At 29.1% G+C, this 25,589-nt stretch overlaps 1 protein-coding gene across 1 annotated transcript; it reads left to right on the top strand.

Moving 5' to 3' along the window:
• On the top strand, positions 1-24,874 carry LOC107441728 (ATP-binding cassette sub-family B member 10, mitochondrial). Its single transcript, XM_043052054.2, has 12 exons — positions 1-488; positions 1,812-2,009; positions 5,184-5,386; positions 7,685-7,819; positions 8,860-9,006; positions 11,055-11,190; positions 14,216-14,311; positions 16,905-17,108; positions 18,601-18,861; positions 20,602-20,645; positions 22,324-22,358; positions 23,566-24,874. The coding sequence occupies exons 1-12, from the start codon at positions 239-241 to the stop codon at positions 23,789-23,791; spliced, it is 1,935 nt and encodes a 644-aa protein (XP_042907988.1). The 5' UTR covers positions 1-238; the 3' UTR covers positions 23,792-24,874.
• The last annotated feature ends 715 nt before the right edge of the window (positions 24,875-25,589 follow it).

The raw sequence follows: 25,589 nt of genomic DNA, 5'->3' as shown, positions 1-25,589 counted from the left end.
GAAGTTTGTTTACTTGTTTCGAGAAAGATGACACGGAAAAGGTTAATAAAGTTGTGTAGATTAGATGAGCTTAGACTTTAAGTTGATGTTAATTCATGCCCTGAATTTGTAGGGAATTCGCTGAACTATAATTCGATGAAATTATGTTCTTGCTTATTGCTGGGCAACGTGCCAATTAAGACTTCAACTCATTTATAGTAAATTGTCTTCAAAAAGATAAAGTTATTAATTTTAAAAAATGTTATTTCATATGTTTCGAGCTAGAACTTTATCATTATGTAGGTCAACTTTACATAATGAACTATATTCAAGCGTGAAAGGTTTTCGCAGAATACAAATTTTACACAATAACAGTAATTTTTTACCGAATAAAAAATTTAATTTCAACCGAATTACTTGTCGATTTTCTTCCACTGTTAAGAAGCCTTCAACTTCAGAACTAAAGAGATTAATTGCTATTGCGAAATCTCAAAAATGGAGACTAACAGGTTTTTGATATTTATTTTCCTGCTGAAATATCTTTTTGCATAAGTAAGCAATATGTTTTTGCAAAAGGGACTCCTAAAATCGGGAATATTTCCGTATCGTGATCTGTTGCGCCTACTACAATATCCAAGGTGCCAAATGGACTTTGAACTTGCAAATTTAAAAAAAAAAAAACATTTAGGTATTTGCTGAGTGGTTACGAGTTATACATTTCGAGTTGGCTCCTTTCTGTGATGTTTTTTTTAAAGTTTCTCGCGGGCCGTTGCCCGGAAGTTGCCAAGACTTGGCGATTATTCTACCACAGGTCAGGATACGGAAATCTCCCCGTTACAGAGGTTATTATTCGCAATGGCAAGGCTGAAATATGCCATCTGGGTCATATGCTCATCATTCAATGTAAAGAAAATAATGTATTTACAAACAATGAACTGAAAAGTTTGCTACAGTTACAAGGAGTCTATAAGACTGAAATTACTAATCTAATACAGAGTAATTTGAACAATATTTAATGATATTCCTTTGCTTCAGAAATTTCAGTCCTATAATTTAACTATATATATATTTTTTTGCATTAAATATTAATTATTTATGAAATTTTTACAATGATGAAATGAATTGCATTTTTTAGTTTAGTGAAGCGAATATCAGTTAATCTATCTGAACTATCAAAAAAGTTTTTTGATTTTTGGCCGGTTTTTATAAGTTTTAGTTATAACCTGTTTCTGCCACTGGTAATATAAAAACCAGTTTTTGCCTGCAAAAAGCCAACCCTGGTTTAGTTGTAAAAAGAAATTAAACTGCTATGAAATACTTATTTTAACAAGATTTAACACTGCTTTAATATATTTGCATTTCACTCTATCAGGAGATTTTTAATAAATTTAAGAAACCACATTTTGTTACACTTAAAAGAATCCATTGGTTTTTGAAGGAAATACTATTAATATAGAAAGGTGTAGAGAAAGACCAAAAAGAAGTAAATAGAAGAGAACTTCTTAGAATTACCACTAACAAACAAGAAGAGAAAGGTCTAAAATCTTTAAAGAGGTTCTATGAGGGTTGAAATATTTAACTATCAAAAATGATATTGAATATTATAGAATCAATTTTCAGCAATTTGAAAAAGTACAATATCATTTCAATCAACTAAATTTCATCTTCAAATGAAATGGGATGTTATTGTAACATGCTATTGCAGTATGTTGCAAGTCTGTTTCTATTTATCTTATATTATTTGCTCTTCCGGATGCTCTAAATACTTTTGATAAGAAAATACTCTTTATGATTAATCTTTTTTTCTGAATATCTTTCTTTTTCTTTTTAAGGTGCAGTTATGTTTTTATTTATATCCAGTTCAGTAACTATATCTGTACCGTTTCTTGTTGGTAAATTTATCGATGCAATGGGAATGTCAAATTCTGAGCTGAAAGAGAATTTAAATTCCTTCTGCTTTTTGCTGATTGGTGCCTTTATAATTGGAGCATTGGCTAATTCTTGCAGAGTATATTTGATGAATATATCATGTAAGTATATTTTGAAGCACTGTATGAAATGTATTTTTATTTGTCTTTATATTTGCACAAATGTTATTTTTACATGTTATTCTGTTTACAAATTTGTGCAACTTAGTTTACAATAAGTTCTAGTTCATTGTGGAAAACAAAAGACTTGTTTTTCATTGATAAATCATATCTTTGGAATTAAGCATTTGATATTGAAAATTTTGTAATGTCTTTTAGTGATATTTTTTTCCATTACCTGCCGAAATCATGAGTTAATTAGTTTTTGTGATTCAGATCTTAACATTTTATTTTATGCTTGCAAGAAATTTTTCACAAGTTACTATTTGATTTTGTGAATGTTCTTATGCATTTAGTTTCAAACATAATTTTAACTTTAAGCTTGTTATATGATATAAATACTTATTTTGTTACATTTTCTAAAGCATTATTATGTAATAATTATTAAATATGAGAAAAAATCATTGCACTTAAATTTGTTATTTATGTAGAATATAGAAAGAAATGCACATTTATCAAATTTTTTATGATTAAAAAAAATTATTAATCTGTTCAATAAGGAAATGAAGCTTTTTTCTCCTTGAAAAGCATAGAAAATGCATTTATGCCCACAATAATTTTTTATTAAAATGTATTTTTATTATTCATTTGTTTATTTATTTAATTTTATTAAAGCGCAGAGCAATAAAAGTATTTTAATTCCAAAATTTATGCAACTTAGGTTTACTGAAATTTGTATTTATCAGATGAAATTAAAATGCAAGCAATTTAAATAATTTAAGTAAATTGGTCTACGCTTAATTTCAGTCATTCATGTAGTTTTGTTTCACTTGTTGTGATTTTATTTTGTTAAAATAACTCGCTTCTCTGTAAAATATTATTCATTGAAACATTATTTCATTTGTTTTCGAAAAATTTAATTTCTTTAAAAAAGGTATTCATAACAAACTGTAACAAATTCTTTTATGATATTTCTTTGTCTAAATTCTCTTTCTTAATTCATTATTCAAAATAAAATTTGCTCTTCTAGTTGGTAATAGGAAATTGCGTAGGAAACTCTCACGAAGTATCCTCTACTCTAAACATCAGGAAAAATATTTTATAAAAATAAATTCTTAAAGTAAGAACTTTTAAATTGTGTTGTAGGGAAGGGGGCCATTTTTTGGTACTGACTGGCAATCAGTATTTGTGTGAAACCACATGAGGGGTATCAGTATTTTATGGTACACATATACTTGTATATAAGTACTTATTAATAATAAAATTTTCCAACGACTCATCAGTTTTAAAGTAGCTTTATTTTGCATAACTGCAAAGTACTTATAAGTTTTGATCGCAGCATAATTAGTTAAACCCGTCTTTTTTATAAAAATTCTGTTGCTCACCATAAAAGTTTCCCAGAGAGCAACATAAGGTTTATTTTCACTGAGCAAAAACTTAATGTAAACCGAAAAAGGTTTGTATTGAGGTCTACATGTAAACCTTCCAACCTTAAAACGAGATCTGTGACACTCTGCTCTATTCTACGCACATCACCCTAATCCAAAACCTTGGAAAACAATCTTCGATAAAAAAAACCTTAATTAGAGGTCGACTTAAGAAAGCTAATCTCAAGATGAAAATAATCTTAAATCTCGGTAATTATAAGGTTTCTTTTCGCAAAGTCTTGTATGCTCAGTTGAAATCCACCTCATCACGAAATTTTAATGGACGATGCAATTCGATCCTATCGCTAGTGTGACGCAAGCTAAAACGTCATTATGGACCTAAGTGACGATACTTTTTAAAAAAAAGCTTTAAAAAAATAATTTTTTTAACCTTTTAGGATGAAAGATTTGAAACTGCAATATTTTTAGTTTATTGAAAAAAGGTTTTTAGGACAAATATTTTCGCGACAATAAAAAGGAAATTCCGACACAAGGTTGTTGTAAGATTACATGCCTTCTGGGTTTGTTTAGTGGCAAAATCTAGATTCAGTACAACGTAATTGTCATAAAACTTTTATTTCAGCCTTGAATTGATACAAATAAACTCGAAGATAACACAATTTCTGCTGAGGAAATTTTCTACAAATTTTGTGTGGTTGCAATTGTATAGTATAATTGAAGATTATGATGAAATCAAAATTATGATCATAATAAAATTTTTATTCAGTTACAGTTGTAGAGCTCAAGATACAAAATCAAAGAATATTTTATACAAAAGACTTTTTAAGGGAAATAATAAATTTTTTATATTAATGTCAGTAAGGACAGGCCATGGGAGATTTATCACCCATAACAAGCCTAATCAAAAGTCAAATTAAAAAGTGATTGAATCATTCCCAACAGACACTTAGGAGCCTGGGAGGAGATCCATGGTTGGTGATTTATCAAAAGATAACATAGCCAGAAATACAGCCAACTCCCTATAATCAATATTAAATTTGAAAATAATTTGGCAAAAACCAATTGCCAAAAAGAATCATGAGAATTAGTATTGCCCTGTAAGTGAAAGATTTTTGTGGTAAGAGGAATAAAGAGTTACAAATAGAATTTGTTTTCGATTTAGTCACGATAGTGAATCAATGAGTTTTACATTTGTATTGAATTAACTCTCTATAGTAACCCTCTATAGGGTTACTTTTTTTCTAGTAATATTATGTCTCAAAATATTTTGGGCCTTGAGATTGTTTTGCGAAGAAAAATTCATTTAGCTTATTGCCTAAAATGTGTATAATATTTTTATGTGTGGGAAAATTTCAAAATTTTGCCTACTGTTAAATATTAGTCATAAACTAGAACCTCTGTGTTTATAAGTAACCAAATTTCTAAATTATGAGTTCAGAACTACAAACAAACTAATTGAGCAAGCTTTTAATGCACAAAGAAAAGCAACCTCTCTTCCTGACTGTTAACCACATTTATGTATACCTATTATTTTTTGTATTTTCTGAAGTTATCAGCAGATGGCCACACAAGTCATCGATAGGAAAATGGCTTGCCATCAATATTTAAAATTCTAAAGAAAGACTCTTATTTAATTTTCAGGGGATCCATAAATATAGTATATGTATCCCCTGAACATATACCCTGATATATACAGTAGATGTAATTATAATAAAAACTAGATGTAAATTTCAATATAATTTATGGATTATTTGCCTTGTTTCAAATGAATATTTTATTTATTTATTAGCTCATCATGTTATAAATTCTCTTAGAAAGAGAGCATATGCATCAATATTGTGTCAAGAGACAAGTTTTTTTGATAAATCAAATACCGGCGAACTCATCAATAGACTCTCATCTGACGCAACTACAGTGGGAATGTCCATAACTAACAATATTTCTGATGGTTTACGAAATGCATTTATGTTCATTGGAGCTTCTTGTTTAATGGTATTGTTGTTTTATGTCATTATATTTTACTGGAGTACTGATTTTAGATTTTTTTCTTTGTTTTATTGTTATTTTAATCAAAGACTAGTATTACTTTGTCTTAGTTTATCTCGGATTTATTATAAGTGCAGTTGTTATAATTATAGTTTTGAATTTTACAATTACAATTTTGATTACAATTACATTACAATTTTGAATTTTAACTGATTTTTTCAATTATGTAGTTTCATGATTGTTTTTTTTTTATATATGAAACTTCTTGTTTAATGAGAGCATGACTTGTTTTATGTAATGTTTTATTTGATTTTTAACTAAAAGAGTGCTACTTTAAGATTTTATCTTAAATTTTTTTTGATTTATTTTTTATTTTATTCACTCATAAACTGTGTTTACTCATTATAAACCACTCATTGTAACCACTGCAGAAATTTCATGTTATAAAATTGCATACAAAGATATTGGGGAGAGATGACCACTTTTGGAAAGTACAGTATTTTTCCCATAGACTCTGTGTTAAAGAAACCTGTAGGAGAAACCGTTGAAACATCTCCCAGCAACCGAGAAAATGTCTGCACCAAATGCGGAAGCAAGGTCAAATATGGAAACAAGAAAAAAAATATCAAAACAAGAAATTTAACAAAGCAAATAAGTAGATTAAAATCTATGCAAAATATTTGTGGGTGACTTCAAATTAGAGAGCTCTTTTTGACAATACAACCTCACGTTGCAATCTGTGTGCAATAAGACGATGTTGCAATGATTTACTTCTAAAGTTGGAAGTAAAATTAGGAAAAAAAGTTATTTTAGGAAAAAAAACAAGCATCTCAAACAAACCTCTTCTCATCTTTTAAAGCTAACTAATTTTTATGATATGCAATTAAATGCAAACTTAAGCAAAAAACATAATTGTTTATTTATTTAAAATAGCTTTATCTTTCATAATTCGTAAATTTGTTTTTACACATAATAATAGCAGTTCGGATTATTTTTATAGACGCTAAATTTTATTCATATGTCTTTTCATGACCCCAACAAAAGTTGCATTTCTGCACCAAGAAAATGACACTGACTAAAAATAAAATCGAATGCGAAAAATCATGTATTTTCAATAACAATTTTGAAGTCTGTGGTGGTAACCTCTTAGAACGACCAACCTCCATCATCGACCATTTTACAGTGAAACAGAGAGTGGTCACTTCACGGTATTAATTGTAGGTTTCACTGTACTAAGTTTTGAGTCACTAAATTTTCCATCATAAGCTTCTTTTTTGGTGATTTGGTCATCCCCTCTTTCAATATTGAATGACATTCACAGAACCAATGATACTAGGGATGTAGCAAATAGTGCTTTGGTGGAATAACCTAGTACCGAATATTTGGCCACAAAAATTGCCAAATAGCAATTTTTTTTTAATAAATATTATTTTTATGTCTATATAAGTTTAGTCATTATTAAAAATTAATTCTAATAGTATAGCTATATTACTGGTATGGGGTATAGGGAATAAGCCTATAATTGTTATCCATCAGAAATATTTAGGATAAATTAAACACTGACTAACAGCTGTAAAAGAAGAAAAAAAAGAGGAATAAGAAGAAAAAAAATCCTCATAATTCTGAAAACAAAACTTTAATGCTAAAATTAATCATTTCTGGAAAAAAAATATCTAAATAACATTGAAAGAACTATAGTCTATTAGAAACGCTTTTAAAAATGTTAGGTTATCATAAAAGCAAAAGATTATATAGAAAAGCAAACCAGAAGAAAAAAAAATCAATCTAAATTCTGAAAAGAAAATTTTAAAGCTGAACATCTCAGTTTTCAAATTACTGTATTTTCAAGAGAAAGTGAAAAAAAAAGTTTAATAGAAACCCTCTTAATTGCCATGTCATTATAAAAACGCCAATAAAAATAAAAGTTTTTTAAAAAAGATAAAGCTAGATAGAAACCAAATCAAAAATTGTTCTTAATTTTTAAACAAAAAATGTAGCTCTAAAAATCTGAATTAATTCGGTATTTTTAATCTCATTAGAAATAACGAATTGGCTGAATGTCAAATAGTGACTGAATATTTGTTACATCCCTAAAGTATGTGTAGCCGATTTCTTATAAAATATGAAAGCAATCCAATTTCCAATAATTTTTATCAAGGATCTCCATAAAGGCATAAAAAGTGTTAAAATGATATATACCTATGTTTTTAGACTGTCTACTTTTACCAGTGTGACATATGAAACTGGATTTATAGAAGAAATTTTAACATCGTCTTTTAATCAAGGGCTATTGTATCATTTCAGGTATATACCTCTCCATCGTTGGCTTCTCTTGGACTTTCAGTTGTAGCACCTGTAGCACTCATAGCCGTCACTTACTCAAAAACTTTAAAAAAGAATTCTAAAGGTGTGCAAGATGCTCTTGCTGAAGCTACTCAGGTATTTTTGTTTTTAATAAGTAAATTAACTTTAATCTTATATAGTGTTACATTTTCAAAATTATTTGATAAGTTAGGTGTTACCAACAGGCATTCAAAGATTTAAGTCAAATTATTAAAATATCACAATTAGAATCACTTGTTATGTTTCAAAAATTTATAAATTTAAATCAGGAGTCAGTAATTTTCCATCTCTGGCAGAGGAGGCATTTTGTGTAACAAAACATGGGCTATGGGTTGCATTCATTTGGATAAGAAGGGTGAAAATTATACTTTTGTGCTTGCATATAAAAATTAAATTTATAATGTGAAAGAATTAAATAGGGGATACTCCTAGTATAAAGATAATTTATAAAATGGTTTTGGTAAAAGAAATGTTTGTTTTTTAACTTTAGGCATTGCTTTTGCAAACAATTATTTTTCAGTTTAAATTTTAGACAGTTGACTTCGTTTTTATCAACAGTTGTGTCTGTAAAAAAAGATTAGTGGACATTTAGGAAAATAATTTTTTTAGGCCCTATATTTTCTTGGGAAAGTAGGAATTACAAATGGTTTATCTTTTAACTTAAATGTGAGAAAATTACTAATAACGTTTAAAAAATCAGCAATAACGACAAAAACATTACAGGTAATGTAAATTTTGCTAATGAAAGGAGATGTTAGATATGATTTTTTGTTGATAGGTATTTGACAAAAGGCTTTTTCCATAATTAAAATGGGCAAAAGTAATGTGCTGAAACCCTACCAACTTTGCTATAAAGGGTAAAAAATCTTTGTAGCGTTTCCAACTTTTTCTGCTATGTGTCTTAGTATTTATCAAAATATCAGTGCATTTAAAAATAATTTTTCTTTTTGAAAAAAAAATAGCATGTGACTGAAATGTTTTAATGTTTGATGAGGTAATTAATTTGTAAATACGTTCTTATAAATATTTTCATTTTTTGAACTGGCTTTCATCGATACTTTAATTTAGCTCAAATTTCATTTGGTCTTCTTTTTAATAAATTTTTTTTAACTGCTTATTTTCTATTAATATTTCAGGTGTCTGAAGAAAGAATATCCAATATTCGAACTGTACAAACATTTGCTAGATTTGAAGAAGAAATCAAAGTGTACAGTAGAAAAATTGATAATGTCATGTGTTTTGCTTCAAAAGAATCTTTGGGACGAGCAAAATTTTTTGGTATGGTAAGCATGATCATTTTGTAATAATCTTTAAATTACTTTTATGTTAAATTCCAATTTTATTTGCAGACTTAGTAGAATAGTGTGTTAAACAATCCTTCAGAAGCACTCACATTTTTGTTTTAAAAAAAAAATTCTGAAAAAGTTGAAAGCATTAAAAATAAGTCAATGTAGTGGTTTTAGTGTGGGGGGGGATGTTTTTCTAAACATTCTGATGTTTTTGTCCATTTGAAAGTAGTTTTTCTCACAGTCTCTGAAATTTTAATTGTGGTAATGCAATAAATCATTTTGCATAATTATTTTTTATAAGTTTTATAATGATATTCTACTCATTTTAATAAAGTATTGAAAATTATACTTTAATAATAAAATGTCAAATGCACCTAAATAAAAAAGTAAAAATAATAGCTGCAAAAATGTAATAGAAAATTTTCAATTTTTTTTAAAACATGTATTCGAAAACATATCGCTTTGTTGGAGGTGAATCAAGTAATATTTGCGATATATTTGAGTACATAAATAACATTTTTATTTAATTAAATTTCATTTACGTGACTATCAATTATGTGTGCCTCTGTGCTGTTATGAGTTCTTTTGAGTAATAAAAATATGAAAAATTTTTTTTTCCTACTTCACCTCCATAACTAATTTAAAGTGTAGAAAAAGTGTGTTTAGACAAACCAAGAGTAAGTCATAAAGTTTCAAATACTGGAAAAAAATTTAGATATTCAAATGAATATAAATTATGAGAAGATAATTTAGGATTACGCAACGGAAAAGTTTCTCTTCTAATAATTTGTTTGTATTTTGATATTTTAAAATTTTTTTTCAGCGATTGAAATTACGTGGCTTACTCTAGGTTTGCCTGAACTGACTTTTTCTTTCTTTTAAATTAATAGAGGTGGAGGAAAATTTACGAGGAAAAGTTTCTCCCATGGTATGGCGTCCTCTTAACTGAACATCAGAATTCAAATCCCACTCCCTTCCCTTGAGTAAGGCCTTGACTACATAGTATGTAAACTACATGGTATAATTTGCTGGAATTGTCATATAAAATAAAAATATCTCTTTACTTTTTCACTAAAATTCTAGTATTTCTTACTTAACCATAGAGACCAGTGGATCCAGTTTCACCCCCACCAGTGTGGTAAAACTGGGAAGTTATGACTTTTTCTTGAAAAAACTCATTTATAAAAAGAAAGAATATATCTATGATTTTTTGAGAAAGATATTTTATATAATTAAATAATGAATATCTTAGTTAAATCCGACAGAATCTAGGTCAAACAGTTGAGCTTCAACAGGCTTTCGAAACTTAGCTGCCCTGTAGTACCCTGCCTTCCACCATATAATTCATAGCTGCCAACTCTACTGGATTTTCCAGTAGTCTACTGGATTTTGCCAGTTTCTCCTTCTCTACTGGTTTAATTAAAATTCTCCTGGTTTTTGTATATTTTAGAAAATTCCCTAAAATTGAATAAGTTTCCTAAAAGAAATCCATATTGAAATGGAATTTTTATACAGATTATTGCTTGAATATTTAAATAAGTATTACTAATACACAATTAAGTGAACCTCATCTATAGAAATCAGTTCAAAACTTTTTTTTGTTCTAAAATATTCTGTTTATTTTTAATCAGAGTTCTCTTTTTAAAATTAATTTAAAAAAATCTTAACTATGTTTGATGAATTAAATGCCTATTAATATTCGAAATTATGAGTAAATGTAATACATATCATTTTAAGTATGTTTAATGTCAATCATAACTGGAAAATATTGCAGTTTTTCTTTTTTGATGACTATAAAAATCCCTAAAATTCCCTATGTGTAAAATATTTAGTACATTATGCAACTATTATCATGAAATTTATATTATTTCGTAAAATCTACTGGATTTTTTCCTATCCATGTTGGCAGGTATATATATATATATATAAATGAAGAACTTTGTACAAAGCCATGAAATGCCTTATATTTATAAGTAGTTTAATTTTGACTTTTATTTAATGCTTTTAAAGGTTTCTAAACAAAAGACCTACTATTTTTACAGACTGGTCTGAGTGGCAATTTGATTATTTTGATCGTTCTGTATAAAGGTGGTATGCTACTAAGCGACAATGCAATTACAGTGGGCAGTCTGTCTGCATTTCTCTTGTACTCTGCTTATGTTGGAGTGTCAATCGGAGGTAAGATACAATTATCTGTGGTCCCTCTCTCTTGCTTTGTATATTTTTTATAGTATTAATTTTTTTTGACTGTAGTGTTTGAAAACAATAATTTGCGTAATAATTAACTGTGTTATAATTTCACTCGTGTGAAAACAAACCATGCTATTACAGTACACTCTCGATTATCCGCACGCGGATTATCCGGTTTGCGGATTATCCGTGCTCATTCCGGAGTCACACAGAAAATNAAATGATATTAGGATGGTTCAAGGGATAGATGACCCTGCTTCCAAATGAGGCAACCCTGGTTTGAGTCCTAGCGATTTGAATTCTGCTTCTAGCCTCCCACTTTGCTGATATGAAATATTTCCTGAAATAGACAGATAATGGGCCCCTAGTCTGTCAGGCTGATCATGAGAAGTTTTCCTCTCTATGTGTTCCCTGAAAACTAGTTTATCATTATGCTCGAACCAGGAGCCCCCTTGACTTCTGGGTTGTGTCCAAAATTACAAGGCTACGGTGTTGAACATTATTAAAAACCTAAAAATGGGTCAGCTCTGTGTCGACTATAAAATGATGCTAGGAAATATTTATGAATTGATTATATTATAATGTTCCATCAATGATAACAGGAAATATCTCTTCCACCAATGTTATTACGAAGGGATAGAGGACCCCGCTTCCAGCTTCCCACATTGCTGATATGAAATACTCCATGCAGTAGACAGATAAGGGCCCCTAGCCGTCTGGCTGACCATGAGAGGTTTGTTTCCTCACTATCTGCGCCACCTCTTGTACAATTTGAATAGTGTTCTAGAGATGCCAATTAAAAAAATCCAAAAGTGTCAAATGCATTAGTTTAATATTTACCTCAGAGAAAAATGAACTCTCTTTTAACAACATGCACTTTGGTGAAAGGAACAAAGTCGCATACAGTGCTGGCACGATTTAAATTGAACTTTAAAACACTTGATTTTTTAACAAAAATCATTCAAGCATTAAGTCAAAAATATTTTTTTATACAATGTAGTTTATTAGTATATTCTTAAGGTTGTGATTTTCTTTTCTGATTTCAATGATAATGAAGGTTTTATCTAGAGAAATACTGATAGGGGAATGTATATAAATTATTATTTGATGTTCAGAATGGACTAATAAATTAAGAAAAACTAAAGTTTGATAAAAGTGGTGTGAATTTTTTATTTTATTATAAGCTGCGCATCAAATGATTTGCTGTTTAATGAACAGGTTTCAATTTTACCCATTTAAATATGACTACCTTTAAAACTTATTAAATATGAAGTAAGTGTATATAAATAATGGAATTTAATAACAATTCATGAGATTGTTCAGCTTGAAAAAAAATTTATAGTGATTTTGCTTATTTAGTGTTTAGTTTATAGTAAGTGAATAATAAATCAGAGCTTTAATTACTAACTGTTCAAAAAAATAATGAAGGAAAAATTCTTAATTGTTTTATTTTTTTGAAAGAAAGTTATGATTTTTTGTAACCCTGGTGGTCATATTAACTGGTAGTCTATGTAATTTTTTTCTCAATGTTTTAAAAAAAAAAGAAAAACAAAGTTAGATAAGGATTAAATGTACCGGAGATGGTACAGGATAGTATAATCAAAATCTTAAAAAAAGTTTGCAAAGAATCTGCAGTACATTTGGAGCAGTGGCAAAATGATAAGACATGTAAAATTCTTTACACCTAAATGTGGTCATGCTATTTTCTATGAAAGAGAAATAGATCCATGAAAATGCTGTACTAATTAAATTACTTTCTTGACAAATTTTGTCACTTTGAATTGATTTCTAAGACGAAGGAACTACTTCAGAACTGTTGCAGATCTTCAAGTGAATCTATCCAAACTCTTCGCAATATTTCTTTTTTCAATGGCAGGCATTTGGGTGTATTTCCCATTGGCTTCAGAATTGCTACTCTCTTATCGTTGCCCAGTGAACTCCTGTGGCTAAGCCATGGCGGTGGTCTTACAAACCCGTTTATAGGCCGGATTACATTGACACAGAAGAAAGGACATAGAACACAGAGAGAAAGAAAGTTACATCCATGTCTAGGGTGGGATTCGAACACACAACCTCTGGCCCCGTAGGCCGGTACAGTAACCACTAGATCAGTGATCGGCTTGAATTCGATTATGATGTTCAATATTTTTTGACATTATCTTTATGCCCTTCAAAATGAAACCCTACTATGTTGATACTATCACAATACCTTCAAATTTTGACGTTTTGACATTCGTATAAATTGACAATGTCTCTTTTGCGAGAGTGCTGAAAGTACGTGAGCGGGAACCTTCAAGATTTGCTTTCCTTCTCTGCATGCTCAAGAGATAAAAGTTTATTCTCTATTTCTAATTATTTATGTGTCACCGAAATTGCGCATTTATGCGAATTTAGTAATTCGAATAGATTTACCAATTTTATACATTGATTTTTGGAGATTAAGGACAGAGCATGTAGAGAACATGTGTTATCTTCGAAGCTGTAGTGTGTTTTTTTATAGAGTAGTTCCAGTGCTTCATGAGCTAACATAGTGCCTTTAATTTGTGATGTCTCCATAAATAAAAGAAAAATGATCTAGAAGACGTTAGTGTCATTATTTCCATTCATGACCAGTTAACCTGGAGTATACTACACTATACCACATGCCAGATGCAGCCGATGCACCTACATTTTTATAAATTATTAACTGATAATTAAAAAATGAGTGTCTACAAAGGAGAACCTGTCATCATACACTGTAATATTTTCTTATCTATGTTTTCATAAGAAATTTTGCATTTAGTTTTTCTGAAATTTAAAAAAGTGCTATTTCGAAAACTTAGGTGCAATATATTTAAAACTATTTTATGCCTACTTATTAAAAGTTTATTAAGTAGAATGAGAAAAAGTAAGTTTAGGTTATTAGTTTTTAAAAGTGTTTTTTTATTTTGTGTTTATTTATAAATAGGAGTGCATTTTCTTGTTATAATTATTGTATTTTAATGTGTAAGAAATGCCTGTTTATGAATTTCAGGTCTAAGTAATTTTTATTCTGAATTAATGCGAGGACTTGGAGCATCAACAAGAATTTGGGAACTGATTGACAAAAAACCTTTGATATCAATAAATGGTTTGTTATTTTTTTAAAAGTTTTAAATGCATACAATCATGAAATTTTTTTCACACGTAATCATCATACATTTTCAGTAGTGTTATTAAATAAAAACAAAGTGTTTTTAACCTGTGTTGTTCCCTTAAGCTTTACAGATATAAACATTTCTTTCTGTATTTTTTATAGTATTAATTTTTTTTAACTGTAGTGTTTGAAAATAATATGTGCAATAATTTACTGTGTTATAATTTTTCTCCTGTGAAAATAAACCAGGCTATAATTTTATTTACGCGTTAATAAATCATACTAGGATTTCAATAAAAATAATTCTTAACTGCAACCAACTTAACTATATTATAATGTTCCATCAATGATACCAGTAAATATCTCTTTCATAAATGATATTAGGATGGTTCAAGGGATAGATGACCCTGCTTCCAAATGAGGCAACCCTGGTTTGAGTCCTAGCGATTTGAATTCTGCTTCTAGCCTCCCACTTTGCTGATATGAAATATTTCCTGAAATAGACAGATAATGGGCCCCTAGTCTGTCAGGCTGATCATGAGAAGTTTTCCTCTCTATGTGTTCCCTGAAAACTAGTTTATCATTATGCTCGAACCAGGAGCCCCCTTGACTTCTGGGTTGTGTCCAAAATTACAAGGCTACGGTGTTGAACATTATTAAAAACCTAAAAATGGGTCAGCTCTGTGTCGACTATAAAATGATGCTAGGAAATATTTATGAATTGATTATTTTATTACAATTTAAATATTAACATACTATTATACATACATTTATACATACATTATTATATATATTTTATTACAATGTAAATACTAACATACCATACTATAACCATGCACAATTTAAATATTAACATACTTTAAAAATTCATTAAAGTGGATCAATGTTTTCAGAGCCTGTAATCTTTAAATTACAGCAGTGTGAAAAAAGTTAGTTTGAAAAAAAATAAATTTCCTTTTAATTTCAATAATTTTGATGTCTTGATTCAATATATTTTAAACACTTTAGATTAGTTTGGCCAATATTGAAGCCTGCATAAATAGGCCTATGCGGTGAACACTAAGGATTTATTTTCCGAAACAGATGGCAGCACTTGGATTTTTATTTCTCATTGATTAGATGTTTTTACTTTTCAGGATTTCCTTCACAGGTGTCAGCACATGAATTTTTCTTTCACTGATTCGGAATATTTAATATTGTTACTTTCATTAACTGTAACTGTTACTTTGCTTGGATTTGTTTAAATTTTATTTTAAGGAGGCGTTTCATTCAATTGTTGATTTAAAATTTGTACCTTTTAGGTGTGATTCCTTTTCAAATTTATAATGACATTTATTAATGGTAAAAGTTTTTTTCTTGTCTTTTCATTAAAGGGCCTCGGGACACTGTTAGTTTTGGTTAACTCCACTAACAATAGAAAGGCTCCTGTGTGTTTGCAGGCAGTGTGTCCCCTGATGAAGAACTGTTCTGCAAGCACACATTTATATATTATATTTTATTTTTAAGTATTTTTAATTATTAAGTTTTTATGTCTTATTTCTAGTTTATATTATACAAATTTGGTTTCAGCTGCCTTGTGCGCTTTTCCAATTTGAATTATTTTAGTAAAGTTTCAGTGTGTTTTTTTCCTCTTAGTTATCATTATAGACTTAGTAAATTGTATTGATTTTGTGATTAGCAGTGCAAAAAAGTATGTTATGAATTTAGTTTTTCTTTTGTGACATTTATTTTTACCGTATTCTTTGTTTCGAATCTATGGGTGTACAATACGTGTACTGGTTGTGTGTTGTAGTGATTGTATGTATACATGTATTGATTAGGACGTACAATAGAGTGTATTGTAGTGATAAACAGTATTAGCAAATTGAACACCAAATAGTCTTACGAGAGATTTCCTAGACATTGAGTTGTCATTGCAAAGGGTTCTTCAGTCATCTCCAAAACCACCAGCTAGTGTAAAAGCAGCTTTAGTGTCACCATCATGCTGTTCTTGTCATAATTGTCAATAATTAAACTTTTGGCCAAGAGGGCTTCCAATTTACCCTGACTGCTTTCCTGGATAGCAAACTCTTTTTTTCCCCCTGTGTTATTTCATAGAGATTCCTTACAAAATGGCCCAGAGAGGCGTGGTGGTTCAGGGGATAGAGTGGTCACCTTCTAATGATGTAAACCGAGTTCGAATCCCAACGACGGCTGGTCGATACGAATTCCACACCAGGCTCACAACGAGCATAGTGCTGAGGTAAAATATCCTCAATGGTAGACGGATCATGGGTTAGAGTCCCCTTGCCACCAGGGTAACCGTGGGAAGTTTTCGTGGTTTTCCTCTCCATGTAACTCAAATGCGAGTTAGTTCCATAAAAAAATCCACCTTGTGGGCGAATTTCTCCCAATACTTGATCCAGGAGTTCCCTTGTTTTCTGGATTGGGTTCGAAATTACAAAGCTACAAAATTGAACATTAGTAATCGTAAACCCAAAATCGTGTTGGCTGTTCAACGACAGTTATAAAATAAAACTGACCCTGATGTTCTCACACGGGTCAATAAATATTTCATTACTAAAATAAGTATTTCTTTCTGTTTCAGATGGCGTAACAATACCGAATTTGAAAGGAAATGTGGCGTTTGATAGCGTCAATTTCTCGTACCCTGGCAGGCCTGATGTTCCCATCCTGTCTGACTTTAGCCTCAGTATTCCTTCAGGTTCAGTTTATGCTCTTGTGGGGTCCAGTGGATGTGGGAAATCAACTGTAGGCTCCTTACTTTTAAGGCTGTACGATTGTCAAAGAGGTAATGACAATTTCTTGATTGAAATTCACATGCAAGGCTGCCAACCACTACATTCTTGTAGAGTGGTAGACAGTTAAAAACTAAGCTTTCAAGGTAATTTTGTTGACATTTTGATAGTTTCACCACGAGTTGCGTGAACCATTTAGTGTGGAAAATAACTTTAGATCAAATTTACAAAGCAAAAAGGATCATACATTAAAACATAAGCTTAGAAGAAGAAATTTTTTCCAAGAAATGTAGAAAGTTGGCAGTCCTGCCAACTTTACTTAAGGTGTGAATAAATGTTATTTGTCATTCAATACTGACAAATAACATTTATTTGTCAGTATTGAATCACAGGTGAGCTTGTTGGTACAAACAAATACACATATTTAATGTTATTATTTATAGGAATAGAGAGACCCCTGTCGCAGAGTTATTTTGGGCTTTCTATGACACTTTTCTAGCACTCTTCCTGCAAGATACTATTAATAATAATTAATATGCATTTTATTAATAAAATTTTTAAATTTAAAGTAACAGAAACGTTGTATTTACAAAAAGAAAGCCTATTTTGATACAATAAAATTTATATATATATATTTTAAATGATTATGTAAATTTTTTTTCTTCTAATATCAAGGGCGATATTCTCATATTTTGTACGCGGAAAGCACACTAGTAATTATTTCTTTTTTCGTATTTCGTAAATCATCATCACATAAAAAAAAATAATTAAAAATCTTTAAATCTTCAAAGCAATTTTTTTCCCAAAATAAGAATTAAAAATCATGAGCATTTCTTTCCCTCTGATGCTTGAAAAAGGCATCTATTTAACATAATAATGGAGGGAAAAAAAATCTTTCTAACATTTCTACAGCATTTCTGATTACCTTTCTCTCACCGACTCCAGCCAAAACTCGTCCTAAACAGTAACCCCACGCCCCTACTTGGAATAGTTATACCTCCTTACCATAGCCACTACCATGGGTCTAGACAAATGTCATGGGGCGTTCTTACCTTCAACAAACTATAAACAGTGTTCCAACGACTCAGGGAGAACCTGAAACTGTCAGGGAATAGTCATGGAAAGCTGTAATTTTTTTGAAAAAACCTGGAGTATTCCTATATCATTACCTGGAAAATAAAAAATCTTAAAATTGTCTGTAACAGTAGTCAGTTATTGAGATTAGAGTTAAATAATTCTAACATTTATTGCAATTATTTGCTGTTAAAAATTTGACATTTTAGTCAAACTGAAATGTTTCCATAATCATTTAATGATATTTTTTTAAGCAGAAAATCTAATATTTCACATTACAAATAAGAGAATCAAAGTTTTCTGATGAAAATATGGTCTCAATTTTCATTACAATTTGCCTGGTATACCTGGAAAAGTCAGGGAATTTTTTTCTGAAATTGAGTGGGAACTCTGTATTTATTTTATTTTCCTTATTTTATTCTTAAATTTTTTATTCACTTGTTCTTCATTATTTTAATGATCATTAAACAGGCTCCATAATGGTGGATGGGCAAAGTATTAAAACGCTGAATGTGAGCTGGTTAAGAAGGAATATTGGTGTTGTGAGTCAAGATCCTATTTTATTCTCTCACTCTATTCGAGAGAATGTGCTGTACGGCTCTCCTGGAGGTGATGATGTCACAGAGGATATGTTACTGGATGTGTTGCAAAAAGCAAATGCTTTGGAATTTGTGAAACAGTTTCCACAAGGACTGGACACACTTGTTGGGGAACGTGGAGTTATGTTATCAGGTGCTTACCTTCAATCATTTAAAGTTCATTAAAAAGAAGAAAAAAAACTTTTTTATACACTTGTTTTGGTACATCTTTGTCAGTAGGATAATTAATTTTGTGGATTGCATCATCTCTGTGATCCCTGTTGATGAAGTTGACACTGAATGGTTTTAGTAAAGAAATTTATCATTTGTGGTATTTAAACGTTTTTTTTTCAATAAAATTAATGATAGTCAAATTTTATGGTGCAACATGGTACGTAGCGTTTTTAAAAAATGCTTAAAGGTTCTTATTTTTGATTTTCGTTTTTTAAAAGCCCTTAGAGGTGCTTTTTTCATTAGGCGTTTTTAAAAAGTGCTTAATTTTTCCTTTTCGAAAATGAGATTTTTTTCCTTACCATGTCCATTTTCGCCACATTTTATGCTAAAGCCTGCTTTTCACATTGTTCTATTTAACGTTTTCACAATTTATTTAACCACAATCTATTTCGGCCTACCGTTTATCCATAGCGTATAAAAGTGACAATAATTTTACATGTTTCATGAAATACTTGCGAGCTTGCATGAGCGTCAACTGAGCTGGGTTTGGTGAGCTTATTGCACTCTCATGTGCAACTCAGCAGCATTTTGCAAGATATTCTCAATTTCAGGTTTCACTTTCCACCCTCTGATATCGAAACGAACAATCTCTCGATCATTTTATAATGTCTAATATAATAAAAAAAAGAGTTCTTTGTCAGAAACTAGTTATTTTGTCATGATCATGTTAAGTCTTTGAAAATTATTTTGCATTTTGTTAATGTATATAGTGCTTAAAAATATCTTTTGAGTGCTTAAAAAAGTGCTTATTTTTTGTTAAAAGATTTGGCTACGCACCCTGTACAACACCATAAAATTTGCCCATCATAAATTCCCCTGGATCAGCAATTAATGCAAAGGGATTGTATGTTATTTTGTTTTTTTATCTTTGGTTTTATATTTTAGCCTGTGTTTCTCTCACAAAAAATCGTGACATTATGCATTCTCTGTACTGAAATTTTTCATTGAAATTCACCAATTATGTAAAAGCTTTTTTTAAAACAAAATATATATAGTTATCTTATGAGACATTTAAATGGACCTGTGAAAATTTCCACGTACAAACTAAACATTAACTAAAATCTTTTAGTTAGTGTTTCCTTGAATCAGTAAGTTTCCCGGAATTATAGGTATGTTTTTTTATTATTTTATAAACTTATTTAAAAAAGTTGGGATATATTTCTTCTTTCTTTCTTAAAACTAAATAGTAGAAAAATTTATTTAATTAAATTCATTGCGGATTTCATATTTTCCACGCATATAGCATATTTGATTCCTGAAAAAACTTTTTTTTTATCCACTAGATAAATTAATGTGGCAGGCCAGATCGCCAAGCGGTTAGCACGCCTGACTGCAAAGCCAATGGCTGCTGGTTCGGATCCCGCTCTGGGCATGGATGTTTCTCTCTATGTGTTGTCCTCTGTTGCGTGTGAATGTGGCCCACCCTATGAACGGGTTTGTGGCATTGTGGCGTGGGTAATGTTGCTCGCCTCCGTGACTTTGGTTCACAGGTGTCCGCTGGGTAACGTAAAATGAGTAGCAATTCCGACATCTTCTAAGGCAAAGAATAAAGTTCAGTGCCTGCCATTTGAAAAAAATTTTTTTTAATTAATTAATGTGAATATGTCCTTTCAAAAATATTTTCAATGTACTTTTTCAATAAAAATATGAATTTTTTTAGGTGGGCAGAAGCAAAGGATAGCAATTGCAAGAGCTATTTTAAAAGTTTGTATTAAATTTTTATGAAAATTTTGATCACAAATACAAATGAAATTATGTTTTTATCTTTTTAGATGTTCCTTTCTTCCTTCTTTCATGTCTTTTGTTTTCCATTCTTTACCGCTGGGAGTTTAAATCCAGTTTAAAATTTTATTTACAACTCCAAATTAGACAGGATGCATGGCATTTTTAAAAAGTACTTAAAGGGGCTTATTTTTGATTTTTAAAAACCTTTAAAGGTGCTTTTTTCATTGGGTGTTTTTAAAAACTCCATAATGTTCCCTTTTCAAAACTGAGATATTTTTATATCATGTCAGTTTTTGTCATGAATTATGCTAAAAGCTTTGTTTTCACACTATTCTGTTCAGTGTTTTCACAATTCATTTAATCAAAATAATAATATTGTTAGGATATGCACACAATACAAAAATTTTCTTCCTATTATTGAAAGTTTATATGTATGTATATATATGTACACACGCATTTGGTGAGATTTCCGTATCATGATGTGTGACAGAATAATTGCCAACTTCCAGGCAGCAGCTCCCGAAAAACTGGGGAAAAAAACATTACAGAAAGGGACCAACCTGAATTGTAGCCGCCGCCAGGCAAAATCTACATTTTTTTTAAAATTTCAAGTTTAAAATCTATTTGTCACCTTGGAGATTGTAGTTGGCATGACAGATCAGGATACGGAAATATCCCCTTATATTTTTTGAGTGCTTGAAAAGTGCTTAAGAGGTGCCTATCTTTTGTTCAAAAATTTGGCAAAGCTTCCTGTAAGATTATTACACAATATTAAAAATGAAATAATAATAATAAATCTGTACTTGCACTAATAGTTTTACAGATATTTGTTTATTATTATTACTTACAAGTCTATTTTCTGGAATTATTAGAAATCATTAACTTGTTTGGAAGAGTTGTACCTTTTTCCTTGTGTTTTTTTTTCCTTTCTTCTTTCTCTTGTTTATTTCAATGAAAAGAATATTTTTGTAGCAAAGTGACTATTTATTAAGCAAAAAAATAATTAATAATATTAATAAATAAATTTAATGTCATCATACAATTTTAGTCTGTAATGCCTTTCATGAAATCATTATTGTTATTGTTATAGGTTACTATAATCTAGACCATATTCTAGGTGCTATGCTATAGAGCTATTATTTTAAACCAACTTATGTAGTTTTAATGTTCTTTTAATATTAGAACTTTTTTAATGTTTCATTTGACTAAGGTGTTTATTAAATTGTATCAATTGTAATTGTTATTAGCATTATTTTTAATTACTGTATCATTTAATAAATCTGTGTAAATACATAAATGGTTTTCAATTATAAAAATTATTATATGATCATAAAGATTAATAAATATTTCGACTGTTATAAGTTTTTTATAGCAGCTCATTATTTTTAAGAAGTAATCAGAATAGTTTAAATGATAAATTTTAGTTTTTAATTAACAAAATTATTTTTGTAGAAATAGCTACTAAAATTATAAAAAGGAAAATTATTTATCTTGCTTAGTAGGTCTATTTCTTGCTTTGAAATCAAAAGTTAATTTCTAATAATCAATATTACGCTCTATATTTATCATAAAAATGTAATTATCATGATTAATGTATTTTTTTTTTTCTTGTAATTTGTTATAATTATGTAATTGTATTTCCTTTCACTTTTTGCAGAATCCAAGAATATTAATTTTGGATGAAGCAACCAGGTAAATATAAGTCCATATTTATATATAAAGGAACATTAATAATTTTACACTAATCACGCATAATTGAAATTCATAACCAGAAAACTTATAATTTCACTTTATAATAATTCATAATTTCAGGCATGACTTTTCAGCTGTTTAGTTTTAGTAGAACCTACTAGTACCTACTTAGTAGAACGTACTACTTTAGTAGGTTAGTTTAAGTAGGTTCTCAAATAAAATTCGATCTTTTGGTTTTTAATGATAAGATCACTCGAGATTTGTTATAGTAAGTTAAAAAGTTTTTAATTCAATAAATGCATTGCTTAACCATTTTTTTACTGCACATAAATTTGTTGAGGTGTTGTTCTTTATCTAATATAATTTAGATTAGGCTACTCTAGAAACAAAAAAAAATATTTTGGAAATTTTTTTATCATACAGCTGGTGAAATGTAAGAATTATTTTTCTCAGAGAGATACAAAACAAAATGGTGCCTACACATTTTTTCTTCAACAAAGGCTTTCTTTTTTAAGGACTAAAGAGTCTTCATTATGCAACTAGCAAGATGTAAGAATTATTTAAACCTCTTTCAAAACATAATAGTGCCAATGCATCTATTTTTGGACAAAGGCTTTCTTTTTTAAGGATTAATGACAGAAACTGCCTTACCTACAATTTTAAATAATGTTATTAAAAAATGTATACAAATGGCTAAAGAGGCAAATAAAATAATTTTAAAATTTTTTATTTTTGTAAGAATGGAGTATTTATAAAAAAAGAATTTACAAAATTTAACGCCACTAAAATGATATATTAAAAAAAAAAAGTAATTTAATTGTACATATGTAGTATAAATTTGATGTCATTCATCGAATATTTGTTTTAAGTCGGGCTGGTTTGAAATATATAGTTTCATAAAATACGCTATTGAAGTTTTCTGGATGCATTCAGCACAGTCTTAAGAGTTGTGCAAAAATTTAAAATGTTATCTGTGAATGTTATTAGGCATTATCTATGCAGTAAAATTTGTAAAAAAATTTGAAATGTGTTCTGTGAATGTTATTAGGCGTTATCTATACAATAAAATTTGCACAAAAATTTAAAATGTTTTGTGTGAATGTTATTAGGCCTTGTCTATGCAGTAAAATTTGTAAAAAAATTTAAAATTTTATCTGTGATGTTATTAGCTGTTATCTATGCAGTAAAATACAGTAATATTGTTTAGTGCTTTGGATGCCGAAAGTGAATACTTGGTACACAGTGCCCTGGAAGAGTTGATGCAAGGACGCACAGTTTTAACCATAGCACACAGACTATCAACAGTCCAAAGAGCTGATATCATCGTATTACTTGAAAATGGAAAAATTGTAGAAAGGGGAAAATTTGATGAGCTCCTTCTTAAAAAAGGCCCCTTTTATCGTCTTGTTCAATTTCAAGGTTTGAAACCATAACACAATATTGTGTCATATTTACTAATGTAGTGTGGCAAATTATTTAATGTAGCATGACAATTTGTGTCACTTTTTGTCTGTAGAATGTCAACGGAAAAGTGACAGCACATCAACACAATGGATAACTTCCAATGTTGTGACATATTTACCATTGTGGCATGACAAATTTAATTATGTTTAAAGTCACTTTTAGCAAAATATTATTTTTCATAATAATTTTATATAAAATGCAGTTTATATGAGTGAATTATTATATGCAGTGCTTATTTTGTGAGCATAAATTTTTAAAAATTAATTTTGATCATGCATTTAATACGATGTTAAAAAAAATGAAATTTAAGTTTGTTTTAAAGAACATATAACTTTTAAAATTTCAGTCTTCAAAAACATTTTACAATGCTTTTGAATCCGGCATAAGATTCTCACGACATTTGTGTAGAATTTCCGACTGTCTAAGTAAATCAAATCAAAATATTTGATCATATTTTTTAAGGAGGTGTTTGATTACAACATAGTCTAAAAAAATGCGAATATTCAAAATTTATCATTTTTAGCTTTTTTTTTTATTTAGATGTAAAAGTGATTTGCAAATTGTTAATCACAATATTTGCATACAGATATTGAAAGTTTCAGTCTAATTTTCCAGAGAGAAAATAATGTTAGAAAATGCTTTGTTAAATTTCTCATATTAAAATTTCTATTATCTTTGTTAAATTTCTAATATTTTTCTCAATATTTCTACATTATTTTGTTGCTTTACATTATTATTATTTTGTTCTCATTAATCATTATTTATATATTAAGGTTTACAATTAATTAGTCTATTAATATACACGCATAATAACAAGAAACTTTGAATAAGCATATAAGTGATTTCAGTTTTTTCATTTTGTACAAAATAGTTTTACCTGCCCTTCTTAATTTATTAATTTTTTTATGATTTCAGTTCACGCTTTCCCTGCTCTCATGCTTGATTTTTAACTCATAATCTTATATCTGGCAGCGTAAAATAAATTATTTTGATACTTAATTTTCTAGTGTTTTAATAACACAATATAGAATAAAATTGTTCATAAAAAAAAATTTAATGTCTTAAATTATTTATTGAATATACGTTAATATGATGAAAAGTGTTAAAAGGAATACAATTCTTCAAAGAGCCCTTGAAGAATTGTATTCTTGCACACTTGATGTATCTAATTTGAGAAAATAAAAAAGTTGATTTTAACCAAATACAATCAATTTTTAGTTATTAAAATAATAAAATGATATCAAAAGTTTATAAAGTAAGTACAAACATATATTTGCATATAATTGTATCATTAATTGTATTTTTATAATGTACAAAGGAGGGCATCATTTACGAAATGTGATGTAATGCAATGGGTTTTTAATTCATCTGAAGCAAAGTTTTCTTTACTCTCTAAAAGGCAATCAGGGGTTACTACACTTAGAACATTTGTTTTAAACATGTTTAAAGTGTTTTTATGCACATATAATAGTTTTTCTCCTTTTAGTCATAAATTCTTTTCGAAAAATTAATTAAATGGTGCTTTAAATAAAAGAAGAAAAAAGTCATGCCTTTGTGTATGTACTTAGTCTTGTAAGTCAATTTGTATTTCTTTAAATTTTTTTAAAATATATAAACCAACTAGATCCTCATATTTTTCAACAGCACCCTTTCTTTCGTTAATTAACTGTAGTTTTATTTCTACCACACTATAAAAAGTAACAAATTATGAAATATATTGATTCTTTTATTTTAAATGTGAATTTATAATTTTTTATTTTCAAACTT

This window comes from Parasteatoda tepidariorum, chromosome 2, assembly GCF_043381705.1.
Source record: "Parasteatoda tepidariorum isolate YZ-2023 chromosome 2, CAS_Ptep_4.0, whole genome shotgun sequence".
Lineage (NCBI taxonomy): Eukaryota > Metazoa > Arthropoda > Arachnida > Araneae > Theridiidae > Parasteatoda > Parasteatoda tepidariorum.
The sequence above is the reverse complement of the archived record's forward strand: the minus strand, read 5'-3'. Positions and strand labels throughout refer to the sequence as shown.

Coding starts and splice junctions, on each gene's coding strand:
- LOC107441728 (XM_043052054.2), top strand. CDS start 239: ATGTTATTTCATATGTTTCGAGCTAGAACTTTATCATTATGTAGGTCA. Junction 489..1,811: donor TCAAAAATGGAGACTAACAG/GTTTTTGATATT, acceptor TTTCTTTTTAAG/GTGCAGTTATGTTTTTATTT. Junction 20,646..22,323: donor TTGCAAGAGCTATTTTAAAA/GTTTGTATTAAA, acceptor CACTTTTTGCAG/AATCCAAGAATATTAATTTT.